Here is an 11,015-nt window from a genome sequence, read left to right on the forward strand (position 1 = left end):
GTTTATTGAGAGAAAACACCTAAAGCTCCACGAGGCTCCGGCAGGGGATGGTGGCGAACCCTGCTGTACTCTTTCACCACAACTTTCTCTCACTCTTACTTCCTGTTTCTGTTGTGCCTGTAATTCAAAGGGTCAGCCTTGTCACACTGTGTCATGCTGAATATCCCCGAGAACTACGTTAAGGGTACACGTGTCTGTGGAATACTCAGCCACTTGCACGTTAATTTCACGAGCAGGCTGTTCTGTTGATCAGATCAACTGGAACCCTCGACGTCGTAAGCAACGGAGTGCCAACAACAATAGAAAAAAAACAAGGTCACATAAAACTCATGCATGCCATGTGACGGGTGGTTTTTAATTATTTAAACAAATGTAGAGCATTTGTTATATATTGGTTAGGAGTTCAATACACGGCACTTAATTCCTCTATTTTTATTTTTACTGACAGAAGTTTGCTGATAGTGAAATGATGGATGATAAAGATTCCATAGCGTCTGATGTCATGATGTCTTCAGGCTACCCGGCTTACCAGCAGCTTCTCATGGAGTTCCTTGATGAAGATGCCCCAGTTCTAGGTAAGTGCTTGTCATTAGAGAAGATTATTTTTTCTCATCTCTTGGTTTAGCATCCTTAATCCTGGTTTAACATCATCATAGAAATAATAGCTGATAATCATGGCTTAACGTTGAAATAACAATAAAACGAATATCTTTGTCTCATCAGCATTATCATCATACCTCCCCTCCCATAAACAGTATATCCTATAGCTTAGAAGTTTTATTGGTTTTGACCAGTTGAGTAAAAGCATCATTGTTTCAAAACAAGAATTGGTGGCTGGAAGGGTGGTGACCGACTGACTTTAGAATACCATCTCTGTAGGTCTTGTCCACCTTATGTGTGCATGCAATAAAGCAGAAATAAAACCAGTGATAAAGTAAATAATGATTACATCTAGGCCTCTCTCTTTTGTCTTAATCCCCAATGTTGTCATTTCTCTGTTTCTTTTTTTTTTTTAGATGACAGCGGATTAGAAGAAAACAGAGATGCATTTTCTAACCTTATCCAGCTGTTTTGTGAACTCATTCGATTTGATGTTTTTTCCCATGATGCCTACATGTGTACTCTAATTTCTCGTGGAGATCTTGCTGCTTCTCCTTCTGTTGCCATGCCATCTGCTGACAGTGTTGATTTGTCTAGTGTGAAAAGTTTATCAGAAAGCATTAAACATGAGGTAAGCAAACTATTTTGTTGTTTACAAATCAATTTTACATTTAGCTAGTGTTGGAAAACCAATATTTTGACACGTCGTTTGATATTCAGCATATTAAAAAAGGTAATTATATGTTTAGCTCGTTATCATTCAGATTATTTTGTCAAATGTAATGCTTATTTATTCATTTTGTTTTCAATTAATCATACATTATCTTGTAGCTTTGAGATTTTTGCATTCGAGCAAGGTCATTGCCAGTACCTCCTGACTGGCCTTCGTGCCGGTGACACGTAAAAGCACCCACTACACTCTTGAAGTGGTTGGCGTTAGGAAGGGCATCCAGCTGTAGAAACTCTGCCAGATCAGATTGGAGCCGGGTGTAGCCATCTGGTTTCACCAGTCCTCAGTCAAATCGTCCAACCCATGCTAGCATGGAAAGTGGACGTTAAACGATGATGATGATGATGATGACCATTATTTGTTAGGGAAGAAGAGCAAATGTGAATCTAGAGATCGAATCTTTTGAGATATTGCTTCACACAGCAGTGTTTAATAACAGGCAAAAAAGAGTAATAACTAGTTTTGCCAAATAATATTGATTTTATATGATTGCCATATTGCTTTGAATCCTGTGATGATTTGGATTTTATTAATTTTTTTTTTTTTATTGTTATTAGCATCAAGATGATATCAAGATGGACTTAGATATTCATACCATGGAGAGTGATCTTGGGAGTCTGTTTGGATCAGTTAAAGAAGAACAGAAGACAAGTCCTGAAGCACCAGGTGAGTAACTTATTGCGTATTTGTGTACCTTTTCATTTATGTGGTGAGGTTGAGCAAGGGAGATTCAGAGATGAGGCTTGAGAGAAAGAAAATGGAGAAGGAAATGGAGAATACGTAAGAAAGGGGAAGATTGAAAGAAAATAGTAGAGAATGAAAGTAGTGAGAGATAGAAAGACAAATGGAGAATGGAAGGAGAAAAAGCAACAAGCGAAGGTTGAGTTTTAAGTATGGTTTTGATTTGCAATAATGTTTTTAAACACAATTTTAATATAGTATTTTCTATGTATGTATCTTTATTGTATGCTCAGGAGTGGCTGTGTGGTAAGTAGCTTGCTACCAGCCACATGGTTCCGGGTTCATTCCCACTGTGTAGCACCTTGGGCAAGTGTCTCCTACTATAGCCTCGGGTCGACCAAAGCCTTGTGAGTGGATTTGGTAGACGGAAACTGAAAGAAGCCTGTCGTATATATGTATGTATGTGTGTATATATATATATATATATATATGTGTGTATGTGTGTGTGTTTGTATGTCTGTGCTTGTCCCTCCAACATCGCTTGACCACCGATGGTGGTGTGTTTACGTTCCCGTAACTTAGTGGTTCGGCAAAAGAGACCGATAGAATAAGTACTAGGCTTACAAAGAATAAGTCCTGGGGTCGATTTGTTCGACTAAAGGCAGTGCTCCAGCAAGGCCGCAGTCAAATGACTGAAACAAGTAAAAGAGTATGTATGTATCTTTATTGTATGCATGTGTATGATAGAGTATTCAGTGTGTGCGCGCGCATATGTTGAAGGATCTTTTGTATGTGTATGTATGCAGAATGTTCAGGGTGTGTAATGGGGTTTGCACTAATCTATCCGTTATCTGTCTTCAGCTTCAGTGAAATCTGTGAAATCAGAACGTGATCAACCGATTATGAGTGTGGGAGAGTCACAATCAGCCCCACCTCAGCCTCCTCCTCCCAAAGGCCCATCGCGCCACATGCTATTTGCCACTCACTTTCCGATTCCACAAAACGAGAGCTATGCCCATGAATGCAACCAGCGTTTTGTTGTTCTATACGGAGTTGGCAAAGCGCGTGACAACGCAAGGCATATCATTAAAAAAGTCACCAAGGTAAGACTGTTGATCTTGATTTTATGGATGTTGTAACCTTCCAGGTTGGCTCTAATTGGTTAGACATGATCAAAGGCATTCCAACTGTGACCATCACAATTTTTTCATATATCTACAACTAAATTATTCAGTCTAAAGTTTTGTTTTCTTAGGAGGTTGTATGACTTGGCTGGTATTTCTTACTGGTCAAGCTACAAAAAAGAGGTTTCTCCCTTCGGCTCATATTGTTGCTCGTGTTGCTAGAGACACAACTTAATAACTTTGTGGCATTTTCCTCTTATTGGCAACTAATTTTTTATTAACCAAGTTGGCACTCCGTCGGTTACGACGTCGAGGGTTCCAATTGATCCGATCAACGGAACAGCCTGCTCGTGAAATTAACGTGCAAGTGGCTGAGCACTCCACAGACACGTGTACCCTTAACGTAGTTCTCAGAGAGATTCAGTGTGACACAGTGTGACAAGGCTGACCCTTTGAATTACAAGCACAACAGAAACAGGAAGTAAGAGTGAGAGAAAGTTGTGGTGGAAGAGTACAGCAGGGTTCGCCACAATCCCCTGCTGGAGCCTCGTGGAGCTTTTAGATGTTTTCGCTCAATAAACACTCACAACGCCCGGTCTGGGAATCGAAACCGGGATCCTAAGACCGCGAGTTAGCTGCCCTAACCACTGGGCCATTGCGCCTCCACTATTAACTAAAGGATTAATAAATAAACTATTGAGCAATTATCTAATTCCTTGGCCTTTTCCTTCTCCATGAAGCTGTGACAGCCATTCAGAAAACTTGCCAATCAACTATTACACCCTCTCACATGTATGATAGTTATTTACTAATTCATTAATAAATTAAAAATTGGCTGGTGATAATAGTAAAGTACCAGCTTAACTTGTGTACTATCAGTCTTAAGACCTTGCAGTTTCCTTAATGGCACCAATTGTGTTCATTTGTTTTGTTCAAATACCATAAAAGTCACTTGATCTCTTTTTCAAAACTTCATTATTGCTGTATCTTCAGTGTACTCTCCAAAATTTCTGTATAGCTGTAGGAGACTGTTCTCATAAGAATTAAAGTTTTCCATTGGGCATCATGAAGATAACTGCATTGCTAGATTAGTGTTACAGCCTCCACACTACTATCTTAATGGCGTTTATGTAATATTTATTTATCTAATCATTCAACAGTCTGTCCATCACTTGTTGTGCTGGGTTCCACTTTCTTGGGAGCTCAATGAAATATTTATTTCCACCACATTCACAGAGTGTACTGTGTGCTTTTTTTCATGACACTGGTGCTAGTGAGGTCGTCAAATAACTTGCAACACAAAGAAAAGCTTGTTGAATGAATGGGGATGTAGTAGAGAGGGAGATGGCCTTATTCCAGGTATTGAGAGGCTAAAGTATGAAGGGGAAGACTACTGAGGCCCCTTGCTAAAGAGGAGGTATGTGGATAATCTTGAAAGCACTACACTGCATGTAATAAACTTTTAATTTCTGTTTGGACTAACAATCCATCATGTATGGCACCTCAAATATGCTGATATGTATGTCTGTATTCATTTATTGGTGATTTTTAAAAATCTTTTTTCTATGTAATTGCATAATTTACCAATAAAAGAAAATAGAATATGCAGTGTTAGATTTTAAATTTCAAGCTTTTAATTTTCTTTTTATTAAATAAAGAAGGTGGACCAGTACCTGTGACCCTTATAGATGGCATTCCAAGACTGTTTGAGACAGGCACAGCTCGTATTTAGTTTGAATTTCAGTATACTAAGAAGTAGAAAATAGAAAATTAAATAGCGGTAAACTAGAAAGAAAAAAAAAAAGACTTTCTATGTAAAATTGATGATTCTGAATTTTTGAAAAAGGTTTTCAATATATTTGCTTCTGTCTTTGATTTCAGGAAATCTTGAGACTTTTTAACAAAAAGAATTGCATAGACATAAGCAGCGGTGACCCAACAAAAGTTAAAAAGAAAAAAGAGAAAGAGAAAGATAAAGACAGTGATTCATCAAGTAACCTCGAGAGCACATTCAATAAGTTTCAGAGACTTTCGTATTATGACATGCATGCTGTGACATCATCCTGTGTGAGCAGCGTACTGGAACAGTTGTCAAGTTTTGCTGCTGGTAACTCCTGTTATTTACCTGTCGTTGACAATATTTCCTACCTCTTTGATTTAATGGATTATTCACTAAATATAAGCGGCCTTTTGGACTTTGCATTACAAGTAAGTAGGGTCTATGTTCTTGCTTTGTGTTGAAGCCATCATCTCTATTGTTTTAACAGCTGTTTTCCCTTGTTGGATGGTTTTGCTGTAGTGTAATATTATTTCCACCAGTAGAGTGTAATAGTATTGAGACTTATCTCCACCCTGATCTCTCAACATCTTTCTATGTATTCCTTGGTCTTTCTCTTCTGCAGCTACTGTATTTCATCATCATCATCATTTAACGTCCGCTTTCCATGCTGGCATGGGTTGGACGATTTGACTGAGGACTGGTGGAACCCAAAGGCTACACCAGGCTCCAATCTGATTTGGCAGAGTTTCTACAGCTGGATGCCCTTCCTAACGCCAACCACTCTGAGAGTGTAGTGGATGCTTTTACGTGCCTCCGGCACGAAGGCCGGTCAGGCAGTACTGGCAACGGCCATGCTCAAAATGGTGTTTTTTACGTGCCACCTGCACAAGAGCCAGTCCAGCGGCACTGGCAACGACCTCGCTAGAATGTCTTTTCACATGCCAATGGCTTAAAAAAAAAAGCACAAACATACTTGACACATGCCAGTTTTGGCAGTGCATATTCAGGAAAAGAGGTTTTTGTGCATTAAAGCTTATGTGATACCTAACTTCACATATAAGATCTGGGGTGACATTTTGATACACTTTTCTGGAAAAAAGTGTGCCTTATATGCCATCAAATATGGTACTTTATTGGCAATCACTTTCACACCACAAGTTGGTGGTGGAATCTACTGCGTTATGTATTTGATGTAGTTGTACACAACGATAAACTACATTGTTAATAAATTGTATAGAGAATAATCTTTAAGGTTTTCATGCAAAATCTAACCAAGGGTTCTGAAAATGCAATAACTGAAGGGTTTGTTTTTCATAAATCCTTTGATTTTTTTCCCATGAGTTGTGAATCAAATGTGAAAAGAAATCGTCTTTATTAGGAAGAAAAAAATTTGTTGAGGTGCAGGAGTGGCTGTGTGGTAAGTAGCTTGCTTACCAACCACATGGTTCCGGGTTCAGTCTCACTGCATGGCACCTTGGGCAAGTGTCTTCTACTATAGCCTTGGGTCGACCAAAGCCTTGTGAGTGGATTTGGTAGACAGAAACTGGAAGAAGCCCGTCATATATGTATATATATATATATATATGTTTGTGTGTCTGTTTGTCCCCCAGCATCGCTTGACAACTGTTATTTCTTATATTTAATTGTTTATGTTATGATTTTATTTACTCCATGTACCCACATGGGGATTAACACATACTTTAAGAAATTATTATTTCTTATATTTAATCGTTTATGTTATGATTTTATTTACTCCATCTACCCAAACTTTGTGGTCACCTTGTAGAGTAGATGTGAGAAGCAAAATCTGGCAAGTTTAAACAGAACATTTGTACTGGATAAGACTGGTTTAAATGCTAAAGAGTTTCCAGTTGTGTATTTTTAAATGTATAAATGATTTATCTCTTATTTATCAGTGTTACTTTCTCTTTTTTTTCCTCTCTGTAGCTGCTGAAAGAGCTTAGTCAGGTGGAAGTCCAGCTGATGTTGAAAGCATCGTCTCTTGCCACGAACTACGTTTCTTCTTTATGCCTATGCATCATTGGCATATTCAGTAAATACTGCTCTTACATGCTTGTCTGCCAGGACTTGGCCTGTGCTGCCTTTGAAGGATTGAATGCTATCATCAAGCATATAAACAATCCTTCGGATTGTACCTCTGCTGAACGATGTGTTCAGGCATACCTGTTTGATCTTTACACTTCTGCCAGTTACCTGAAGGCCAAATATTTGGACAGCTTCAGTGCTACTTTTAGTAAAATGAAACAGACTCATGACACCAACATAACTCCATCAGTGTTGAATTTACTCTGGGATCCTAACTTTATGATGGACTATTTTAACGATGTCAAATCCATACCTGATGCCATGCTGGTCAAACAATTGAATGAAAATCCAGGATACCGCTATAACTTTGTATGCAACGCAGTACTCAATATATGCAATTCCCAAGTAACAGATCGGTAGGTTCCAGTAATTTTTGTCTCATTTTCTATTTCTCTTAGAAATAACAGTTGAAATCTTCTGCAAAACACACCCTATTGTCTTATAAAGGACACATTGGATAATGTAGTCCTTGGTGTTGGAGCATTTCGTATGGGAAAAAGGCCAACATGTGAAGAACTGGAATGCTGTTTATCATGGTTCTGGTTTTGTACAGCTGGTCTGCAGTTAAATATCAACATTTATGGTTTTCTTGTTTAACTCCAGGTTGATTTTCATTGAATAAAACTATAATCCCGGGCAATCTAACTCTGACTATATCATCTTTTCCCCCCAGACATAGTGCAGCCAGGACGACACTGTCCCATATATCTTTTCTTTTTCTTCAAAATTTTCAGATGTATTTTGAAGGAGATTTAGGTTTTATTAATAGCAGCTGAGTTTTGATGTTGGCTCATCAGTAACTTTTATGTTTGTGGCAGCCAGCACTGAATCATACTCACTGAATGCCAACTCTTAGTTGTTATTATATCTCTTCGGTTACTAGTGCCCTCAAAAAGATTGAATATTGCAGGCATGGAAAGCGGACGTTAAACGATGGTGATATATAATGTATATTTTTTATAGAAAGTTAAAGAAGTGATGTTTAAATTCTCAATCGCAGAATAATGCTAATAATATAGCCTGAACAGGATAAACTATCCCTATTTTTGCAGAGAAAAGTGTAGGTGGCCAGCTGTGGACATAATATAACGATTAGTAGTCTGAAAACATTTCTCATCTCATTAAGAATAATTCGTCTTCGACATTTAAGCTTTATATTTTTGTTTTCTTGAACCGCTGTCTCTTCACAGGCTGAATGAAATCTCTATCCTATGTGCCGAGTTCACAGCTAAGTGTAATGCTTTGCGATCCGAGTGGCTCGGTGCCTTGAAAGCTTTATGTTGTTCTTCGAACCATTCCTGTGGATTCATCGATATCCTGACGCAAATTGATGTAAGCCTTATTTACATTTTTACCTCTTTATACTATTAACATTCTTTTTGTTTGCTGGCTGTTGTTGTTGTTGTTGTTGTTGTTGCTTATTAGTCCCAGATCAGTTTTAATCAGACAGACCCACTGTACTCTTTTACTTGTTTCAGTCATTTGACTGCGGCCATGCTGGAGCACCGCCTTTAGTCGAGCAAATCGACCCCAGGACTTATTCTTTGTAAGCCTAGTACTTATTCTATCGGTCTCTTTTGCCGAACCGCTAAGTTACAGGGATGTAAACACACCAGCATCGGTTGTTAAGCTATGTTGGGGATACAAACACACACACACAAACATATACATACACACACACACACATATATATATATACATATATACGATGGGTTTCTTTCAGTTTTCGTCTACCAAATCTACTCACAAGGCTTTGGTCGGCCCAAGGCTATAGTAGAAGACATTTGCCCAAAGTGCCACACAGTGGGACTGAACCCGGAACCATGCAGTTCGTAAGCATGCTACTTACCACACAGCCACTCCTACTGTGATCAAGATATTCCAACGATGACCATCCCATCTAATTTCTGGATTGTATATCTTGCTCTGTATTATTATTATTATTATTATTATTATTATTATTATTATTCAGTATGTCATACCATATTTTTTTAAATTGTAAAATGTGGTTTTTAGAAAGAATTTGGTGTCTATTTCTGGTAGGTCAAGACTACATAGAAGCAGTTTCATATTTCTTGTCATTTGATGAATTAGACCAAACACATGCAAGCATAGAGAGAGAGGGGGAGGGGGGATGACAAGTGTACAAAGAAGTGCCAAGCACTCAATGTAGATGGAGCCAGTGGGAGAGAGAGAGACTGAGGGAGACATGAGACAGAGTGGTGAAGATTGATGTTTAGATGTTGCACTCATTAGAAGTCATCTAATCATAGATTTGCCTGATTAGAACTAATTTAGGTCTTGAATGACAATGATGATACACCATCATCATTTAGTGTCCGATTTCCATGCTGGCATGGGTTAGGCAGTTTGACTGGAACTGGTAAGCCAGAGAGCTGTGCTAGATGCCTGTCTTATTTTGGTTTGGTTTTTACAATTGGATGCCCTTCCTAATGCCAACCACTACAAGACTGTAGTGGGTGCCTTTAACATGTCACCAGTACAGGTGCTTTTACGTGTCACTGGCATAGGTGGAGATATAAATACTTTTGATAAATCTACTCAACCAGGACTGACTTAGGGTTAAATAACATCAACAGCAGCAGCAGCACCACCATAATCTGTGTTTATATCTATAAATAGTTTTATTATATTTCTCCTAACCTTGTTTTGCCTGTGTTTACTTTACTTTATAAACATTTAATGCTTGATATTTAAAACTATGAATCTACTTCTTTTGGTTTTGTTCCTGTCCAGGTTGGAGATTTGTCTATCCATGATTCCCTGGCAGTGTTTACAGCAATTCTTCTGGCTCGTCATTGTTTTACTCTGCAGAACTTTATAGCTCGTGTCGCATTGCCTTCCTTGATGTCAGCTTGTCCATCAAGTAAGTTGCCGATTCACTGACCCTTATCTTATTTCCTACATGCCTACTTCAGCACAATTGAACAGTTCTGGCTGTATCTACGACCATCATCTGTAAAAAGCACTCTGCTGGGTGGCTGATGTTAGGAAGGGCATCCAGCCGTAAAAACTATACCAAAACAGACACAAAAATTTTATCAGACCGTCCAAGTATGGAAGGCAGCCTTAAATGTTGATTATGTTTTTTTTTATTTATGCGCCCTTTTAAAACCTAGCCAGGCTCATGGGCCCGGTTTCCCGGTTTCTGTGGCGTATGTGTTCCTCCCCACCAGCTGGACGGGACGCCAGTCCATCGCAGCGTTACTCAAGAAACAGGAAGAAAGAGTGAGAGAAAGTTGGGGTGAAAGAGTACAACAGGGGTTGCCACCCCCACCTGCTGGAGCCTCGTGGAGCTTTAGGTGTTTTCACTCAATGAACACACACAACGCCCGGTCTGGGAATCGAAACCGCGATCCTCTGACCACGAGCCCGCTGCCCTAACCACTGGGCCATTGCGCCTCCATTGATTATATATATATATATATATGTATGTATGTGTGTGTGTGTGTGTGTGTGTGTGTGTGTTTGCCTATAACCAAAGCAGTAACTCAATCTTTTCTTTTGTCAATTACACTTAAAGTGCAGAGGCCATTAGATTTCACAATCCCTCAGCATCATAGTTTTAGCATCTTTCCCATGCTTGCATGAGTTGGACGGAATTTGTTGAGGTGAATTGTCTACAGTTGGCTACTCTTCCTTTTTCCAACCCTCAACAGTTTCCATGTTAGGTAATATTACCCCATGGTAGTAAACATTCATTCACAAATGTCATGTGATGTCAAGACAAGGGGTGACAAACATACATACACTCATTCGATATATATATATGGATGGTGTGTGTATATATGTATTTTATGTATGTATATCTAGATGTTATTATGTGTGTATGTATGTATTTTATCTGTATGTATAGATGGATGTTGTGTGTGTATGCATTATATATATAAAAGGATGTTGTTCTGTGTATGCATGTATGTATTATTTATGTATGTATATATATATATATATATATATATATATATATATATAT

General features: G+C 38.6%; 1 protein-coding gene across 1 annotated transcript in view; it reads left to right on the top strand.

Moving 5' to 3' along the window:
* Positions 1–11,015, top strand: part of LOC106884372 (mediator of RNA polymerase II transcription subunit 12) — a 68,108-nt gene that overhangs the window by 27,610 nt on the left and 29,483 nt on the right. Inside the window, exons 14-21 of the mRNA XM_052966703.1 lie at positions 449–575; positions 1,017–1,231; positions 1,888–1,996; positions 2,873–3,114; positions 5,017–5,343; positions 6,863–7,377; positions 8,212–8,353; positions 9,779–9,908. Of these exons, the coding sequence (XP_052822663.1) occupies positions 449–575; positions 1,017–1,231; positions 1,888–1,996; positions 2,873–3,114; positions 5,017–5,343; positions 6,863–7,377; positions 8,212–8,353; positions 9,779–9,908 (1,807 nt within the window). The remainder of the gene's footprint in view (positions 1–448; positions 576–1,016; positions 1,232–1,887; positions 1,997–2,872; positions 3,115–5,016; positions 5,344–6,862; positions 7,378–8,211; positions 8,354–9,778; positions 9,909–11,015) is intronic.

Source organism: Octopus bimaculoides, chromosome 3, assembly GCF_001194135.2.
Source record: "Octopus bimaculoides isolate UCB-OBI-ISO-001 chromosome 3, ASM119413v2, whole genome shotgun sequence".
NCBI lineage: Eukaryota > Metazoa > Mollusca > Cephalopoda > Octopoda > Octopodidae > Octopus > Octopus bimaculoides.